This window comes from Melanaphis sacchari, unplaced genomic scaffold, assembly GCF_002803265.2.
Source record: "Melanaphis sacchari strain LSU unplaced genomic scaffold, SCAv2.0 Contig7_pilon_pilon, whole genome shotgun sequence".
Lineage (NCBI taxonomy): Eukaryota > Metazoa > Arthropoda > Insecta > Hemiptera > Aphididae > Melanaphis > Melanaphis sacchari.
Window position 1 is genome coordinate 309,008 of NW_020271560.1, and position 21,894 is coordinate 330,901.

The 21,894-nt window shown below is 25.0% G+C and overlaps 1 protein-coding gene across 6 annotated transcripts; it reads left to right on the forward strand.

Annotated features, from left to right (window-relative positions):
* The first annotated feature begins 1,923 nt into the window (after positions 1-1,923).
* On the forward strand, positions 1,924-21,868 carry LOC112601836 (ATP-binding cassette sub-family G member 4). 6 transcript variants are annotated; one of them, XM_025349645.1, is made up of 12 exons: positions 1,924-2,289; positions 15,905-16,044; positions 16,830-16,947; positions 17,008-17,197; positions 17,270-17,415; positions 17,480-17,718; positions 17,786-17,914; positions 18,131-18,243; positions 18,597-18,765; positions 18,843-18,943; positions 19,015-19,170; positions 21,326-21,868. In XM_025349645.1, the coding sequence occupies exons 1-12, from the start codon at positions 2,267-2,269 to the stop codon at positions 21,671-21,673; spliced, it is 1,872 nt and encodes a 623-aa protein (XP_025205430.1). In that variant the 5' UTR covers positions 1,924-2,266; the 3' UTR covers positions 21,674-21,868. The 6 variants fall into 6 exon arrangements, with proteins under 6 accessions (XP_025205430.1, XP_025205434.1, XP_025205431.1 ...); XM_025349649.1 differs by having other exon boundaries at positions 15,888-16,044; positions 21,326-21,867; XM_025349646.1 differs by having other exon boundaries at positions 1,925-2,289; positions 18,134-18,243; positions 21,326-21,867.
* The last annotated feature ends 26 nt before the right edge of the window (positions 21,869-21,894 follow it).

The window sequence follows — 21,894 nt, forward strand, 5'->3', positions numbered from 1 at the left end:
TATATTTGACTTTGGAAAATTATTAAGCATTCATTATAGTTTGTAATATATTTTTTGATTTATTATAATACGTAAACACAATATCAAATTAAAATTTTTGTTTTTGTATATCTCGATAATCTAAGGTGAATAATTTAATGCATTTATATCATGTAATAGCTATTTACAATATAATTTTTTAGTTTTAATTATTTTAATTTCCATTCTGAGTACTTCTTCAAAAATAGCAATATAAATCTATTAATAGAAATACTTATATAAATTGTTAATAAGTAAACCGTAGTGGCACAACCCGGAAGGTCCCCGGGTCCGGACACCCCCTCCCCCCCTTGAACCGTGTTGTATCTTTAAAATACCATAATTTTATTGTTGTTACAGCTGTATACACATTGTACATATCTTTATTTTTTAAATTTAATTATTATTCAATTTTATATTAAATTACAATATTTATAATAACCAAATAATAAAATAATAATTAAATTTGCTTACCACTTAAAAATAATTATATTTTTGGATCCTCCCCTTAAAAAATCCTAGTTGTGCCACTGGTACACGGATTGTTGCACGTACTTCTATGAAGCTATTGACTAATAGACATCGCAAGGAGACCGCTTCTACTGTAGGAATATCTTCCAAAAATGCGGTTTTTGATTTTATATTAATTTCAAAATCTTCAATTGTTAAATTTTGAAAATTATTGTACTCAATCAATTATCTGTATACATTAACGTTTTACTTTGTTTGCGGTGATCTAACTATCATTAATATATTTTTAATGAATAATGATGGATGTTATCCACAGCGAAATCTAAATCAGTCTGGTTTATGAAGACTGTGTAATTCGTGAAAATTCGTTGGGTGACAACGTGCCGTACATATTATATTATTTGTACAGTAAAACAGTGAAGTATAATACTTGTCGATAGGCATGTGAATAATGCAGTAACACTGAATACGGTGTAATGGGGTTTAAATTAATCGTTACCTACTAAACAAAATCCGGCATCGCGACACTCATTCTGCCTATTATAATATGGTAGGTGTCTAAAAATCGTCAGTTAAACTCGCGAAAAAATTCGACAAGGCACTCAATATTATATCATATGAAACGATGTTAGAAACGTCGGAACAATGAGGACAGCTAGAGCGATGCTCCATAATAGTTTTTCCGTGGGGAGCTGTGTCCTCGTGGAAAAAACACAAGCTTGTTTAGAAGCTTTAAAAAGACGTAAAAAATGGCAATGTATATTACCTGTATAATTTTAATAGTATCTTCGAATTTATTTTTATTCGTGTGTACCTATAAAACCAATTTATACTCCAATACTATAGTCTGTAGACATACATTTATTTATAATATAGCGTGTTACTTTTCGCCATGCAATAGTGATCAACAACAATATTTGTAAAGTACTTTTCTTATTTTTTTGTATTTTTACAATAAAAAATTTATTATTAATTTTGATATCGTCTAGTTTTTTTTTTTAGGAAAGAAAACGTAAGTTATAAGATACTTATAAATCATAATTGATTTGGTCGGCTCCTCCTATATGGAATATAACCCCAGGAATAATAATAATTATACGTTTGTCCCCACAATCAAAAAAACCGTTCCGGCGTCCGTGAACGACGTCATATCTTGCGACCATTACGTCGGTGTACGTCTCGACTATCGATAAACAATTATCTATTTACCTGTTTGTGATGGACGAAAAACAATGTATACCGGCAGATAAAACGACGGCCAGGTGAACGGACAACGCGTGTACCCAGGCAAAAGTAAAAATGCACACGGTCACACATATAGCCGATAGGTGTTATACACCGTGGTTACATAGTGTACATAATATTGTGGTAGGAATAATATTATACAACGATCGCAGTCGCCGTCTCATAGCCGACTCGCGTGTACGACGGTGCACACCGCGAGAAATCAGTATTCCATCTTCAGCGGTCGGTTTCGCATGTATACTAAAATACTGATAACCTGTATGCCTACCTTTACCTGTACGTCCTACTTATTATAATATTGTAATTATTGTGCAAGCGTGCAAACAGGTGTGTGTGTGTGTGTGTGTGTGTGTGCACGCGCGCGCGCGCGCGCGTCTATCGTGTATGTTGTGTGCGAATGAAATGTTATGATGGTTAATATACCATCGAAAATAAAGTAATTATTAGGATCGATCGCGCGCAAGAAACACCGTACGCGATAATGATTGTTGCGGTACTGTTGCAACACTACTACACCGTCTTCGTAAAATAAATGGATTTTAATCACTATCGTAGGTAGGTGCCTGTATATATTATACAAGACTTCTTATTTTAAAACCTATGCGCCTCCATTCACAGTATAACATTACAATTTTGATGTGTATTCTTAATTATGTGACACTTCTTTTCGTGCTATTGACGTTGCTCATATATTTTTTTTTTGTTTACATTCATGCTTACCATGTAAAAAAAAAAATCAAAAAATCAAATCAAAATTAAAAAATACCTCATTAAGTTCACCGCCAAAAAAAAAAAATTCTTCTGTAAAGAAATCGTTCACATGTTGTTATTTGACGAATTCTGGTCTACATAGTACATAATAGTACCTAAACATTATGTACGACATACGTATATGTATCTAATAATAATGTATGTTTAGACATTAGACACGCACACCAATGTTATCATAAGCAGTATGTTCCTGACTGCCAGTTTCTTCTATATAATATATAGTCGATATTTATCATGTCGTTATTAATTTTTATATTCAATAAGTAGGTAGGTATCAAAAATCATCATACATTAATTAACTAGGTATGAATAAATAAAAATATTGGCTAGAAATTAAAAAACTTTAATAAACATTAGAAATGCGTGTAAGTTGGTATTATAGCAAACCAAGATCTAATGAAAATCATTTCATGAATATTCATAATAAATATTCATCATTGTTTACAAATTTATCACTTATTTGGGTTGATATGAGCAAAAGTACAACACTGAGATCTAAGCTAGGTCCACACTTAGTTTACAGTTTTATATATTTGCTGATAATGTTTCTGATTTTTTCTCATTACCTATTTACTCATAATCATGTCATAAGAGCACACGTGATTGAATGTTAGCGATGTTATCAAACTTATGAGTCATTTTGGATGTGTGTAAGGCTAGACTCGGCTTAATAACACTCATTATTTGAAATACTATAAACATTTTAACTATCCATGTATTCTTATAAAGGTATGTCAACACAAAATATAACAATATATTTTTATGATTAATCTGGTCTCGATGTTTTTTAAAGATGATTTATTAAATAAAATATAATAGTTTAATTTTCTATGCCAAGATACTTTTAGTGTGCCTATCTAAGTATTAAATGTTTTATTATTGTAAAAAATTAATTTGTTGTAGATTATAAATTTATACTATAACTTTGTAAATAAATAAAATAAATTATTTTTTTACATGATATAATTTGAGTTCGTATGGATATGTATTTTTATGAAAACTAAATATTCAAGTATTAAAATTTATGACGTATCTTGATAAAGCTACTCTGGTTCAAACTTATTGACTTAATACTTTACTATTACACTACTGCAATTTGAGTTGAAACTTTTTGTGTACCTTTAAAATTATCAACAATAATATTATTGTATTATGTATTTACATAATATTAATACATGAGTTATATGTTTATAAAGTATAGCTAAATTATGTTATCTTGTTTATAGTTAAACATTTTAATACGTACTAATTTAATTAATTCAAAATAGGTCTGTGTTAAAAACATACAAAATGTATCAAAGTTGTTATGACTTAATAATTGTGTCGTAAATGTTTATAGGATTTATATAAGTGAAAAATATAATTGCTTTAAACAGTTTAAACTACGATACAATAATGATATTTCACGTCTTAAACTATTTTATGTCTATTTACTTTGTATCAATTAATTATTAATTATGTTAACCATCAAATGGGTAAGTTTTATCTTACACTTCACCAACATTTACTTACCAACAATTAACATACTAATAATACACCTAAAATAACTATAAATGTAAAATGATCAATACAATATAATACGGTTCTTATTTTTCTTTTGTATACGAAAAGATTACAAACCAGGGATATACAAAAATTTAAATTTTGTAGTTACCTAATTCTTTTCAGTTATTTAAGCTTTTTATTTAAAGAATTTTTAATACTTTTCGGCATAGTGATTTTATTTTTAAATGGAAAATTATACTTTTATTTTTACGATCTTCTTTAATATTTATAGTACATTTAATATTGAGTCAGTAGTCAATTATTTCGAGTTAAGACTTTTAAATTTAAGTGGTTGCCTTTGAAATCTAACATTTTTCGACCCTTAACATTTTAGGACATTTTACTTTCCTCGCTAATATCCGATCTTAAATATATAATTAATTAAAAATATTTGCAAACAATAATCACAAGTTTGTGATCCACCCTGTATTGTAACAATCGATAAAATGAATAAGAACAAAGATTTATTACTAAACAAAATAAATTGTCATGTTCAATAATTCAGCGTCGTACCAAGTCCATTATAATAATGTTGCTTTTGGCATTCTTATAATGAAACCAAATAACAAAAAAAAAAAAAAAATCGATAAAAAAACAATGTGATTTGTAACGAAGTAGTATTTTGATTACATAATCATAATAATATGCAATCATAATAATATTATTTACAAATCATACGAACATATTATCTTTTTTTTGTCATAGATGTGGATAAAGCACAAGGTTTTACACCGGCTTTCGTATTTTAAATGAGGTCAGTTAAAGACTGTTAATCATAATAAATTTCAATAAAATTATACGTGTTGTTTTTATCTGTCTAACTTTTACTCACGATGCAATGTCAGATTGATATTTAAAACCTATAAATACGTATATATGTATAAAACTAATTTTGTTTTGTTTTTTAAATTTCGTAGAAGTTGTAATTTTTCTTACGTGGATGAAGACTTTTGTTCTATGTTATCTCGTCTTAAAGAAAAATAGAATTTATGTAGTTATTTGACATATTTTCTTACAAAATTATTTAAATAAGTCGTTAGGAACATGTTGAACTCGTATTATTTAAAATGACTACTACATTCAGGAGTGTTGTAAACGAAGTTTGAATTTATGTAATTATTGAATAATCCTAATATGGTTGTAAGAAGAATAGGCTATATAATTATTATACTATAAACCTCAATACTGAAAATAATGAATAATAAGTAAAAACCTAGTTTCTATTGTACTATAGAGTATAGATGTTGAGTTTGATGTGTCTGATCAAAAATCTGACTTAATAATTAAATTTTATTTTCATTAATAAATATAGATGATTTTCTTTTCTATTCACAAACAATTTTTACATTTGAAATTGAAATATTGAAAGTAATTATTTGGAAGTCATCCAAGAAACAAATTATAACTTAGTTTATAATTTATTATAAAACTATTAAAATTTGTTTAAAAATATTTTAACAGTGATTATTGATTAATAAATATAAACAACAGTCTCTTATATTTGATAATGGAGTGCTCTTATCAAATAACTAATAGAAAAAAAATGTTTTATGTTTAAAATACGTAAGGCTATCAATTTATGAAAGTGCTAAATAAATTTTTTTGAGTTTACTTGCGGTTCAATAATGTATTTGAATTTTTAACTTTAATAAAATATTTTTGATCAAAATATACTAATGAAATCTAAAAATTCTACCGTTACGCTTTAATTTTAAGTTAATGCTATAATATACTTTTTATTATTTTATCCTTTTCAGATGTTTCTAGACAGACTACCTATTTATGTATGCTAGTTATTAAATGTGAAAGATACTCATATTTAAAATTGAGTCGATTATAATTTTTTACTAAAAATACATTATTTTAAAATTTAAATCCATACTTAGCTCAAAAATAAGAAAAGAAAAATTATAGAAAGAAAACGATTTGATAAATCATAAAAAATTGTTAGGTATTTATTGTAAATCTACATTTTTAATTTAAAAAACAAATTTTCAGATGAAAAATATGTATAGAAAAAGATTTTATTTAAGTCAAAAATGTATCGCAATATTTACATAAATATGTAAAGTATATATGACGTAGTCATTGTCAGTATTAGGACTTACCTAGATAATTATTTTTTTATTTTTTATCTTATCCTAGATAAATAAATACAAGTTATCTAAGTATTTATTTTAACTTAAAATGTCATTTATCTAGTTACATTTTGTGAAAATTAGCTAGATTTGATCGAAAATGCTTTATTTTTATTCTCTTTGTCTTAGGCGCAGCTTGTACGTAGAAAAACATCACGGGCTATAAATATATGATGTTATTGTGAAAAGACTATAAATTATAATATTATTTTGTATTCTATTATATATATAGATAAAATAAACTGATTAATTTATATTAAGGTTCCCATGTTACTGTGGTTTGTCGCGACTGGTATTATTTTCCTGATTTTATAAATATTTGTAAATTATAATTAAAATACGAATAATAGAAACAGACAAGTTGAAATCGCCGCCATATATAATGCCATAAAATATAATATCATTTATTTATAACTCATTAGTTATTTTGATTTTAATTTATATAATTATTTGTAATTTATCTGAATAAAAACAATTTATCTTCTATCTTTTAGTTAGATAAATTTGGTTTGACTATCTTTTATCTTTATCTTAGATTAAATTTAATGTTGATATCTTTATCGTTATTCAAATAATTTTTTTGTTATCTGTTCCTAATACTTGTCATTGTACAAGACAGAGATGATGATGATGGACAACTTTCGGCGAAATTGATAGATGATAACACCAATATCAGAGCACATAACACATGGCTTTAAATCTTGTTTTGTTTTTTACAGATAGTAGTAAACTAAAATGTAATCAGATGGTAATTGATATCAATAATAAAACAATCCCATCAGACCTATGATTACGTTCACGGTGCAAGAACTGGCCTTAGATTCAATAAAAATTAATTTAAAATCTATTTTTGATAATATATTAGGTAAGATGAAATAGGGTGAGTAAATCGATGAAGTGGCCTAGTGGTAGTTTAATACTCGGTTATTGTCACTCTTGAAGAATTTTTAATTGTTTGCAGTATACATGTTTTATTGAATAGTCATACTAATTATCAACATAATTATTAAATATAATTTGAGTCATAAATCATAATGGTGTATTTTGTCGTTTGAATCAGTGACACGCTTACTCAGTCACCCATTTAAGGGCGGTATTAGATTATCAGTAAGGATGGCACTTATTTGATATGTTAAAAAAATACTTTGAACAAGTGTATTTTATTAATTTTTCATACACTACCGTATATATTTTCATCTACTCAACTAAATTTCATAAATGACAGAAAAATTCGACATTTGAGCATTTTTTTATTTTAATTTGTCGAATAATAATAGTTTCACCCTCAGAAATTAGATACATCGTTGCCCATTCGCCCAATGTTCAAATATGCATGACATGCCGTCGTTAAGTAGTTTTAAAACATAATACATGAAAATATTTTTGAATTTTAATGGAAATCGATTAACTTATATTTTGTAAATATACATGATACGTACACACTATTCATGATATGTATTATTCCGTATCTATGATATATATGTAGATTTAAACGTATCATGATAATAACGCTTTTAGATTACGAGCACGGCGTCAAGAACTTTGTAACAATAAACATTGGTAAATTTCACCCGTGCGCCGTGTTATTATTAATATTATATAGGTATATAATATTATAATTTATAACCGCTTTCATGATGCGATACGATGATATTTAACTCTTCGTGGGATTAAACTCAAGAGACATGTAAACATAATACACATAATATGTGTATATATATTATATGGTAGGTAAATATATGTATATACATAAATAGTTTTCGTTCACAATAAGACTTACTTTTCCATTACTGCGTGTTTTCCGCCTTTGTACTGCGATTACTGTAACAATATTATCGTTGCTGCGTTTAAACGATAGTGGTGGCGAAGAGAAGCGTCGAAGAGAAGGACGAAGATGAGAAATAGGACGAGGGCCGCGTGTTATTATATTATTATTGTTGCATGACACGGTGAGAGGGGTTCAGGAGAGTAGTGTGACGGGCGCAGATCAAAATGTATTTCTTGCGGGCTTGTGCCGCTCTGACCTCGAGTATATTATAATATAACTGTATAATAATAATTGTACCGTGATCTGCGAAGCTGTGGCAGCAGGATTTGTGCTGTAAAATAATATCCTTTAAAATAATAAATAAAATATATTTAATATAATATAACATATTTATTACTAGAATACTTACATCATTTATAATATATTGTATTAATAACGAAGAAAAAAATTGATTCTAATAATATACCGAAGAAAAATTAGTAATAGTAATATAATAAATAGTTTTTCATAAGCTATACATTTTGATAGTATGTTCAATTTCTAAAACATAACATTTTGTGTAATAAACAATAGACTGGTATAAATTTTATTTTATTTATGCTAATGTATTGCGCTAGAGTAGTGTTTTAATTTTCGTTTTTGTGAAAAGTGTTAAGTATGTATGGTTGTACGATTGTTATGGCATAAATATCGGTTTTTTGTGCTATTTTCTAGTTTTATGACCAACATACGTGTTTATAGTGTAGTGTTTTACTTCTAATAAGTAATAAATAAATATTTAAATTTCTATTTACTATAATTATTTTTATGATCTCGTTTATATGTTTAGTACCTAGCTCACATATATAGATTCTTAAAAATCACAAACCTATTATGAAACAAATAAATAAATAGTGTCATCTGCAATATTAAAATACGGTTATTTAACTAAATAAATTAAACTAATTAATTTAATGATGCCTTTAAATTATATTATTATTTAAAGCAGAAGTACACGAGTAGATTCTATGTTTACATAATTTGTAATAGTGTAATATATAACACATCAAAATAACAATGCTCTCGTTCCAACGTAGTAATTATTAGGTAAGGTATTTAAATCTGTGGCGTATTCGCTTTAAATTACACAAATGTATGTACAACGTACTCGTACATTGTACTTATTGTACATTACATTGCATTGTACGATATGTACATTGTACGTACGATTAACAACGATTTAAAATTTAAAGAAATAAACTGCTACTACATAGCCACAAGTAGGTATTGGTATTAAGTAATTTGTGTAGTTAATATTTTTCATTATTTATAAAAATTAAAATTTTTATAACTTATGACCATATAGTGTAAAGTGAATACCAGCGTGTTTCATTTAAAAACAATGATCTTACCAAGTCTATCGTAATAATTTTAATATCCTAAGTTAAAATTGTGGATACTAAAAATAATAATGAATATTATTTATTTTTACTTTTTATTATTGCTGATTCATTTCACATCATATATTTATATCCGTTTGTAAACGGGAAAATTATTTGTTGCTCAAAATTCTATACAAAATGTTATATAATAATAATAAATATTTAAAAATTATCAAAATGTTATGAGCTAAATCTTATCCAAAAAATTTGATTAAATCTTTATGATTAAATAAAATAACCATGTTGCTGTAATACCAATAATTAATAATACAATTTTTAGTAAGATTTTTCATCAAAATAATATAATAAATTAAAAAGCTGAATAGAATTTAACAGCGCTTTAAAAATTATATTTAGTAATATAATATTCGTTGATAGCCAAAAAGTTTTCTTTACATTCTAATTTATTTAATAGTATTTGTTTATAGAAAACAAAAATATTTACAATCTGTATTATTCATATACAATACGCAAATATGTGGGGAAAGAAATACAAATATAAGATAAAGTTATGTGATAGAAGCTTAAGTTTGGATGCTTCCAGTGAAATTACTTAAAAAAAATTAGAATGTATGCAGTTTAAAATATTTCAAAGTTGGTATATTTTTTGTTTTTATAAATACTCAAAAAATAAATTTAGATAATTTTAAAACTATCATATAACTGTAGCAACAATAAATTGTAATTTGTCATTAATTATTGGAGAATTAGAGACATTTCATACGTATATAGTTTAAAATTATCAGTTAATCAATTTATTAAGTATATATTATTGCAAGTACGTATTTATGATATGCTTATACATACAATATTATCAAATCACAATTTAGTCTACAAAATAAAAGAGTATAATACATTAATATTTATTTATTAAGCTGTTTCAACACAATAAAAACCGTTGGTACAATATATTTTATAAAAAATTTAAATTAAAAACATATCAATATTATTATTATTATTATCAAACTAAAACGCTTATATTGGAAATGATGTTGGCGCATCGTTGTTGGCTAGTGGGAAACGTGTCTCGTGATAAAATAATATTCAGAGGTCAAAATTCAACCGTTTAGATTAAATTGTTCTTAACATTAATAATATATTTTGTCAGTACATTAAATTGTAATAAACTTATATCTTTTATATTCCGGTCAGTCGCGTGTGAGTGTTATTTGCTGGATCACTCGTCAATCAAACAATAGCTACTTACGTCGATGAATCAATATTATTCAAGCATATAATTAACCGACAACCACCTGCTTAAATTAACATTCATAAGGTAATTTACGCCAAAAAGAGTAATATTAAGTTAAATTTTATTGTAATTAAATACTAAACATTAAAATTTTTTTTAATATTTGTTTATTTAATGTATTTTTATGTTATTCTCTCTATCAACCCCTTATTGAGCGTAATTATAAAATATATATTCATTTTTTAAGAGTGCATTTTTAGTATACGTTGTTCGTTTACTGCGGAAAACTTTTACACTTTACTCAAATTTATACTTATATATATATATATATATATATAATATATGCATTTATTTTAAAAGAAAATAGTATGCAACTTTATTTCGTAAAAATTAAAAGAAAATAATGTTGATTAAATTGAAACTTTTAGAGTTCATCACACAATTCATGCGTACGATTTTTTTTCAAGAATTGCTATTCGATAGTTAATTATACAATTTTTTTAGACCTTTTCGCTTAATTTACACAAAACTGAAAAAAAATTAATTATAATAAAAGTTGTACTTAAAAACGCTCAAACTTGTTGAATATTTATAGATATAGGTATATATATATATATATATGTATACTTTTTTACAATATATAATATATATTCGATTTATTGGAAAAAACATAATAATTAATTGTAAGACCAATTATTATTTTTCTCATAAATTTTGTTAAAGTTTGTTCATAAACAATTTGTTATATTTTTGTTACTTGAAAATGTGATTTTATAAATTAAAGTTAAATTCCACAGATTGATAGTTATTAGAATTTTAACAATGTTTTATTTTTTTATTGTTAATACAGAAAAAATATATGCAACTCAATGCCTTTAAATAATTCTTATCAATACAGGATATTAATCTATTTAACAGCTTAATATAATTTACATTTGATTTTTATAAACCTAGATTTTTTCAATAAAAAAGATAAACCGTGATAAAACTTTGTTAATAGCTAGTATACAGAGTGTTATAAATGTTTAACTGTTTTGTAGATAGTGGGTTTATTTGCCGTTGTTTATTTCCACCAGACAAAAGTCCCTCTACAGAAATTCATACTATTAAATCTTTATACTTTTTAATTTTAGATTATTACATAAAAATAAAATAAAGCTTAAATACATAAAATATATACATAAAATTATAAATATTTTAAGAATTAATTAATTTTTTAAATAAATATTTTTTTATATTAATGTATACATTTTTGAAATGTTAAGCTTTTACGTGTTAATCTCATGAACTATGGTTAATGAATAAAATAAAATATAATGTACAAATATTTGGCAGAAAATGTAATTAAATTATATGTTTACAAATAGTAAGGTAGTACCTATTATATGTTATAAGTTTTTATCGTCAAATTAAAATATGACTCTTAATGAATTATATTAGCAATGATAAATTACTTATCTAAATTAGTTTGGAAATAAAAATTGTTGCTATTGCATTCGGCGATACATAAAAAGTGCTGAAGTGTGTTTATATGGTACAAAATTATTATTTGGTTGATACATATAGTATCTATTTATTCAATTTAAAATTTAAATAACCAATTTAATTTGCAAAGTTAAATTTAATAAAGTAATGAATTAACATAAATATTTTAATCTTTCTGTATGTATTATATTTGTAAATCATATAATATCAGTATAATAATGTTTTAAAATAATAGTTTAGAATATTTAAATTGTTGATTTTTATATTTTATCATTTTGGTATGTTTTTATCTTATATATATATATCCACGTCATAAAGATGTTAATACAATTTGTATGTTAAATATGACTAAATAAATCATAAATTGATACTAACAGTTTTATAATAACAGTCTTATTGGAACTACAATATAAAAATTCTTTTGTTCTATGATTTCTAAATACTGTTCTCTTTGTTTACATTTATCCCCAAGAATAATGAAAGTACACTAAAAACTTATTGTTTTGTGATTTATTAAGCAGCGTAGACGCATATCATACATCTAGTTTTTTTATCGGCTTGTATGAAGCATAGACGTTTATTAAAACAGAACATTCTTTATATAAAATATATAGATTTACACATTAATACATTGAAAAATGTACATAAAAAAAAAAATACTTAATGCGTATAATTTATCATTTGTGTCATTAATGTATATTTATATACATAAATGAAAAAATTAAATAAATATTTATGTTTTACTTATTGGTCATAGTACCATTTACAGGTATAAATACATACAATTCGTATGTTTGAATTGCATTGTATTGTTTCAGATATGAACTGTGCAGTAATTACATAATTAGGTAATATAAAAGTATAAAGCTTTGTTGTATGATTATATTTGATATAGGTACCTAATATCCGTGTAAAACAAAGTATTATTTATATTTATCGCGATTCGAAATATTTATGAACATTTTATATTGATAAGAATTTGATCAGTTTTTTAATCAAGATTCGAACAATAAAAAAATACTTTTTTTATTGTTTGGATGGATCATGGTTTGTAAAGGAGTTACATATCTATTTTATTATACTTAATGTAATAAATTGAGATTATAGATACAACTTTTATATTTTATATTGTGTAGAAAAACACAACATTTTATTGTTGTTATTTTTAACTATCGAGTGTAATTATTATTGTGTGCCTAAAAAGGTAGGTAATTTATTATACGGATTTTTTAGTAAAAACTATAAATATAAACTTGATAATTTCAATTCTAAAATTTAAATTATTTAATATATAATACATTTGAAACATAGTAATTACTAAATAAGTTAAACAAAGCAGAGAATATTGTAATACTTTTTGGTATTTTCATACTACACAATTTGTTTTTATAAATTAATTAGAAAAGCATCAGCTTATAAAAAATACGTTAATTCTAATTTTATGATTATAACAAATCATTTTTAACATATTTTTTTTTTTTTTAATAATATAATAAATAATCTAATATATCTAAAATTAAGAGAATAAAACATTAAATTATTTAAATAAAATTGTATAAAATTATTTATTTATATTACTTAAAAAAATTATATCCATAATTAATTAATTAATCACTTATTTATGTGATTATGAATGTTCCAAAAAAGAAAAGTTTAATTATTGAAATATTTTCAATATTATTATACTTTATTTTAAATATTAAGGTAAAGACAGAGAATTAATCAAATAAAATAAGTAAACATCTTAATTTGTTTGTTTTCAAAATAAATATAATAAAATTTTATACAGCAAAATTAAATTTAGATTATAAAAAGTACAATTATTAATTTTTCTAATAATAATATGTACACAATATATTATAATTTATAATTGACTTTGTATGTTTTGAGTTTGTAAACTAATAATAAATTAAAGTTAATGCTTTGTTCTACATTGTAGTTTAAATTATAAATACCTATAAATTGCATATTACATTATTTTCAATTATAAATTACCCACGTATGTTAATACGCCATAGTTAAAAATCCAAGTTATAGGTTAACTGCGTTTATTAATATAAAATATTACTATTATAATTTATGATGATGACGTATAATGGTTTAATTAACTGGTTTTAAAATGTACGATTTAAGTGTTAACATAAGTGAAAAATCAATAAGGATATTGTAATATAATACTATATAGGTAGAAGCTACCTGGTAACTTATAGTTTATAATTTGTAATAAGTACCTACCTTATGTATTTGGTAAATTCTATGATACTTTTACATAAAAAAATTGCACAGATAAAAATATGGTAAATTGTAACCCATTAAGTAGGTAGGTACTATATTATTTATTAACTATAAAGTTATGACATTTAGTTATTTTTTCAGATAGGAGCTAACTACGTCATACTATATAATATTAAATTTATGGTTGTTAAAATAGCGTAATGTTGTTTATTTCTGAGGTAAGAAATTTAGCAACTGCTTTTGCATACATTATTACTCACAGATCGTTACTTATTGCTAATATATAAACTGATTGTTTTTTATTTTATTTACCGAACCGTGTACAATTTATTGTTTGTATAGTATAATATTGTCTACATGGTCTATTCAAACTGGAAAATATACGCCATGATTAAGAATTATACTGAAATTTAAAATTTTATATTTTCATTTATAAATTTAACTAGTATATTATGATTATTACATAACAGTGTTAACGTTTGTTTTAAATTTATAACAAATTACAATATACGTATTGATGGTTTTTTTTAAATTTACTATCTTAATAATTAAATTGTTATAATGAAATATAAAATATTTTTTGAAAATTTAGATTGATAACATAATATAGAAATATCTTAATTATGTAATAAAGATAAATTAAGTTAGAGAGACTTAAATTATTAAATGTTACTAATGAATCATGCTCATTATTTTATTATAGGTATAGGTAGATATTTTATTTCTTCAATCAAGCGTTAAAATATATAAATGTAGAAAGATTTTTTTTTAAATTGGCTATACTACCGTATAGTCAAGTAAGTAATATTAACTTTAATTGCATTGCGAAAGATTATGTTTTACATTTAATATTCTATAAGTAGTAATATTAATATATTACCATTTATCAATTACTTATAGACTTTGAAATTAAGCTATATGTAATTTAATGTTAACTTTTATTCTGTAAAAAATAAATGTTTATTAATTTATTACATTGATATACCTAGTTGGTTTCTTGAAAAATATAAGTAAGTAGTAAAAAATCTCGAATTACCTAATTTGTTTTTAAACTATTATTCAAATCAAATAAATTATAGAGAAATATAATAATATAGCCGTAAATAAGCAGTTAAATCAAGACCAATATAAAAAAAAATCAATCAAGTATATTAACTATTGAAGTATAAACATTAAAAATCGTTTTTGGTGTGTATATTTTAAACACTCTGTACATTAAAAAAAAAAAAACGGTTAAACAAAAAACAACCGTATTTTATGTCCTTACATAGTTATATATACCTATGATAAGCATTTCATTGTCCATGCCCAGGTTATTTCAAAGGAATCTCAAACCCTTTTATCGTAGAACAGCTGTCACTACCGAATATTTTGTCTGCCAAGTGGGGGACGTTGTATATGAGATCCCAACTTGTATTATATTAGTACATATCCGTTCATTGTGCATGTTTATATCTAGGCGACCTTAGGTTTGTGGTAATTAACGCATTTTTAATTGATTAAAGAACTTAGACGATATTTATATAATTTTATTTTGTGTAGTTATTTTTTTTATCGAACTCAAGTGTATGTATTATGCAATTATTTACGTTATATAGGTACCTATATGTTTTAGTTGTGAGTCTATGGAGTCGAAAGATGAAACAAACGGGCTATGTGAGCCAAAAGGACTGTTCATTAAAGATAGAAAACAAGATCAAGTCACACTAAGGTTTAAAAACTTATATTACACAGTCTCACTTGGAATTGGGAAAGGTAAGTGTAAATGACATTTTGATGCATGTTTTTTTTAAAATTTAATTTATTTTAATTATTTAAGTGCCCTTTTCTATACAACAATGATGCTTATTCAAGAAAGTCAGTTAAATGATTTAAATAGTAGAATCCACTAGAATTATCATATTTTTTAACAATATATGAATGTTCATATAAGCATGTATAATGTATATAGACTAAATTACACAATTAAAATTAATAATGACATAACTTAAACTTTTAAATAAAAAATTTTTTGAATTATTCCAAAATAATTATAAAATTATTTTTGAATCTATGTAGCGAGTAATAAGACGTATTTTTTTAACACATTACTATTATTAATTGTATCATTTTTCATTTTCATAATATATAATTGAAATTCCTAGATTAATAGTAATACTTTTATCATATTATAATATCTTGATTTTATTCGATACTAAACTAAATTTTACACAATAAAAATGTTAACAGTTGACATATATACAAATCTGTATTATTTTAAAGTATATATTGGCAATACAGTGGGTACTTATATTTATTCTAATCAAGATGAATTTAAATAAACTATTTTATAAACTTCTCATGTATAATACTTAGGTAGACTAAATACTAATGCATTGTATAATTGTATTCAAATTAAATAACCATTCACATTTTGTTCATCACCAACATACATCTGAAAGTACCGTTCAAACTTTTTGAAAATAATTATAACTATGAAATAATATTATTTTTAATAACAAATTATTTAGAAATTTATATTTATTTATTGTAAACTATAGGAACCAAAGATGTTCTTAAGGACATTAATGGTATATTTGCACCAAATCAATTGGTTGCTATTATGGGACCATCAGGTGCGGGTAAATCTTCACTTTTAGACGTTTTATCTGGATATAAGTATGTAGTTTAACGACAAACCGAAAAAAATCACGCTTTAATTAATATTTTTATTTTAAGTTTGAAAGGGGTCCGAGGAAACGTTACTGTAAATGGCGAAGAAAGGCGTTTAGATAGTTTCCGAAGATTGTCTTGCTATATTCAACAAGATGATCGCTTGCAACCGCTGTTAACAGTGTATGAAAACATGAGCATTGCTGCAAATCTTAAGCTCTCTATGGATAAAACTCAAAAATATAAAGATGCTGTGGTAAGACATTTTCAAGATTTAAAATATAAACATTTACAAAATTTTGAGTAGGTAGAGTATTATTTTATTTAGGTGGACGAAATATTATCTACACTGGGTCTCGACAAATGTAAGGCTACGAGAACTGGAAGATTATCCGGTGGTCAAAAGAAAAGACTTTCAATAGCTCTAGAATTAATAAACAATCCAATGGTCATGTTTCTAGACGAACCAACGACGTAAGCATTTAGTGTTTTTAACATCGCTATTACAAATAATAATTATTACTTTCTTGTTGAACAGTGGCTTAGACAGTTCTTCGTGTTCTCAATGCATATCACTTCTTAGATTATTAGCTCACCAAGGAAGAACCATAATATGTACAATTCATCAACCTAGTGCATCATTATTCCAAATGTTTGACCAAGTTTATATACTTTCACAAGGCACATGTTTGTACCAAGGATCTACTGGCAATATAATACCATATCTAACAAAACTTGAATTGCCCTGTCCCATCTATCACAATCCAGCCGATTTTGGTAAAATAATAAAATAAAATAATACGTTACTCTTTTCATACCTAACTAAATAAGCTATACAACATAGTGATTGAATTGGCTTGTGGCGATCACGGAAATGACATAATTCAAAAGATGGCAAAAGAAATTGAAAATGGGAAATGTTTAACATGGACAGGACATTCTGATTTACTAGCAATCAATGACGCACCTTCGGGTATTGAACACTATTTTCTTGTTGCTAAAATAATTCAGCATAACCTTAACTTGACTAAAAAAAAAATGTTGAATTAAAAACGACAAATCACAAACCTAAGTCTTTAATTTTTAATTTGAACATTTGAACAATTACACTTGCGTTTTAAAAATATAAACAAAATAATAAATACATATTAACTAAATATTTAATATTACACTGTTTTTTTTTATTAAGCAGACGAAATTAAAAAAATATCAAAAAAGGTCGACGTGATTCATGAAACTTCTGCCTACAATCAATTGAAATGTTTATTACATCGAGGAGTTTTAAAATGTAAAAGAGATCCGGTATGTTGAGACTAAATTTATTTACAATTTATTGTTAAGAATTTAAAATAATAGATACAGAACAAATTATTATTATTTTTGATTGATTATCTATAAATATATTTCAATGACAAATAAGTAACAATTTTCACAATAAAAAAAATATAAACTTATTAAATTTCATAAGATTGAAATTTAAATATCTTTTATTAACCTAATATGCATACTGTATTATCTTTTTTTTAAACTATTGATATAGTTTTCAATGTACTTAAATTGGTTAAATTACAAATAAACGTATTTTAATGAACTCAAATAATAAGTATAAATTATTTAAATGTATTACAAATAATTGAAATATTTATTTTCTTTAGGATTTGACTTATCTACGAATAGGTGTAAATATAACAGTAAGTTTATTATTAGGTACACTATTTTTACAAATCGGCGATGATGGCAGCAAAATTTTTGATAACTATAATTTACTTTTTTCCATTCTCATGCATCATGTTGGATCGACTTTAATGTTAAATATTATTAATTGTAAGTTTTTAATACACGTTACGTATAATAATATTTAAACGAAAATATGTTATTTCAAATTTATTGTGTTCTTTAAGTTCCTGCTGAAATCTCTATATTGACAAAAGAACATTTTAATAGATGGTATTCATTAAAATCGTACTATATCGCTACAAATATACTTGATATTCCAATTACGGTAAGAAAACTCTTGATAATTATATATTTTTTTTTTATTTTGTAATTAACAATATTATTATTCTGTTTCAGACACTTGGTTGTTTGATATTTTCAGTGATTATTTATTTAATGACAGGACAACCATTGGAATGGAATAGATTTGGCATGTTTACATTCATTAGTTGGTTAATGGTTCTTATTTCTCAAAGTTTAGGATTCATTATTGGCGCTTGGTTTAGCGTTATTGTAAGTAATAAAATGGTCGTTTTTATTAACATTTAAGTGAAATTAATCATTTCGTGTATGATGTATTTATATAATTACCAACTAAGCTGAATACTTTTAGCCATTTATAATTAGTTTGTGATAACTTAAATTTTGAGATACGATTCTGTGTCGAGTACTACAAGAAATTTTGGAGAATCTTGTTAAAAGACCTGAAATCCTAAAACATCTGTTTTCTCAAACACATTGGTCAATTGGTGGATCATTACTTCAGTCATAATCTATTTGCACTTTTGGTCTATTTCATTATACACATCTGTGTGTCCATTTTCAAATTGTCTACACCAGCGGTTCTCAAACTGTGGTACGCGTACCACTAGTGGTACGCGAAAGACTACATGATGGTACGCGGAACTGCGGAAGGCCGCATGGTGGTAGGATTTTTAATCTTCAGTGGTACGCGACTGATTGATAATATACTTAAGTGGTACGCGAAATAAAAAGTTTGAGAACCGCTGGTCTACACCATTCATATACTAAACCATCACTTATTACACTATTGACGTAAACAGTACTTAATCAACGATGAAGTTGATCTGCGTCATTTTCTCCGGTTTATAGAAAACGAATTCCACTTCATACTTAATGGGTAATGGTAGATACAATTGTATTCTTTATTTTGTTACGGCAAATATTAGAACAATAGTGAACGAAAACGTCCAAAATTTAGTATTCTGCTATAAAACAATAATGTACTGTTTGCGTTTTATAGTAATGTGTGATCGATATGCCTATATGTAATAACTCGTAACACATAGGAGGTTGATTTGAGATAGCCTTATCATTATATTTTGTTCAAATATAATATATAGGGTTAGGATTTTAATGCCCTGAAAAACCCAGAAAAATGTCCTAAAAAAAAATGCTTTTATGACCTAAAAACTCTAAATAAACCCCCAAAAATGCCCTAAAAAAAATGCTTTTATGATTTAAAAATATTTTTACTTTAAATAATTTTAGTATAAATTACAATAATAAATTTAAAAAAATGCTTTGTAAAAATCTATTACAAGTGTAAACTAAAAATACATAGTTTTAGTATAAATCTAAAAAAAAAGTTGTACACAAAGCTAGATAGACTTAATCTCATCTTCAGCAGTAACTTTCACATTGCATATTTTACAGAATAACACCAATCCGTCGGTAAAAAAAAAAAAATTATGTCCAAATTCTTGTCCAAACGCACGCAGTCGACTCGCTGTTGAATATTTTACTTTTGGTATTTTTATATTAAATTATCGAAAAAAATTAACTAGAGTAATAAAACGGTGTTAACGACGACAAAACTCGTACTGAATGTCGAACGATATCATCGCGGACATCGATTTTACCGATTTAAGATTATTTAACAGGAAATGCAGATAGAGGTTACTCAAACCTTGTCCGATAATGGCGATAAGCCGATAATATAATACGAATTACGAGTACCTACTTATAACATGTTATATTTATTTAAAAACCATGTTGGTGTAAAAATCTTAAAATAAAATTTCAAATTCATACACTTGCTTTCCAAAAACTCAAAAAATGCTCCAAAAACTCTAAAATGCTCTAAAAAATTAAGAAAATGACCAAAAAACTAAAAAAAAATACAAAATAAACTTTCTTATTCTCATTCAAATATACATAAAACAAATTTGTGACAAGACGAGCATTGCACAGTAAGCTTTGAAAAACAATGCTAAGTGCATCGAAGTTCCAGCCCTAATAATATATCTACTTAACACAATATAAATAATATCTACTGTATAGCTTTAGGTAATATTTTTCAATAATATGTCGTTAAAAATTTGAAATAAAAAAATTTTTCTTTATTTTATCTAATAAATTCCTAAATATAAGTATAGAATATTAATGATTAATCTAACTATCATCATTCATCATACTTAGCATCCCGACCAATCGATTTTTTTTTTTGTACATTCTTATGTATTTAACACCTATAAATTATAATATAATCTTTTGAAAGATATCCTAAAGTGTATCCTATTTGAATGTAGTGTCTACTTATGTATATTATTATAGTTTATGATAACATTTTAATAAAATAATGCATTATTTATATAGAAAATATTTTGAATAAACAAAAATGTCACTCTTTATGTAATTTATATAGAACGGTAACTTCGTTGGACCCATTATCGTTGTTCTGTTGATGATGTTCAGTGGCTTTGGTGTGAATCTCCGTGACATCCCATATCTATTAAAATGGGGAACAGAAATATCATTCTTGAGATACGGTTTGGATGCACTAGTCGCTGCTATCTATGATAAACGTGGCATTTTGCCATGTTACTCTTTGTATTGCCATTACAAGTATCCAACAAAGTTTTTAGATGAAGTCGCAATGACCACTGATAATTTCAATTATGATGTATATGCATTAGTCATCACTCTACTGATCACTAGAATAGTTGCATACTTTTTGTTACGACTTCGAGTCAGATCCAGAGTGTCATTATAATATTAAGATTACTTCGTTGTATGAACGAACGACACACTATACAATTTACTTACTTATATATATACCTGTTTTTGTGAATTTGTATATAAAAATTTATACATTTAGGTTTAGAGAACGTGTATGATCTGTGAAGATTTAGTGACAATTTTTTTTTTTATTTATGATTATTTTATTTTTATTTTTATTATAGTTGTTATATTTTTATGCAAGAATTTATTCTG

Bases quoted from the DNA above. Each gene is read 5' to 3' on its own strand.
- LOC112601836 (XM_025349645.1), top strand. From the start codon at position 2,267: ATGGATTTTAATCACTATCGTAG. The intron at 17,915-18,130 runs GTATTGAACACT...TTTTTTATTAAG, and splicing joins AATCAATGACGCACCTTCGG to CAGACGAAATTAAAAAAATA. The intron at 18,944-19,014 runs GTAAGAAAACTC...ATTCTGTTTCAG, and splicing joins TACTTGATATTCCAATTACG to ACACTTGGTTGTTTGATATT.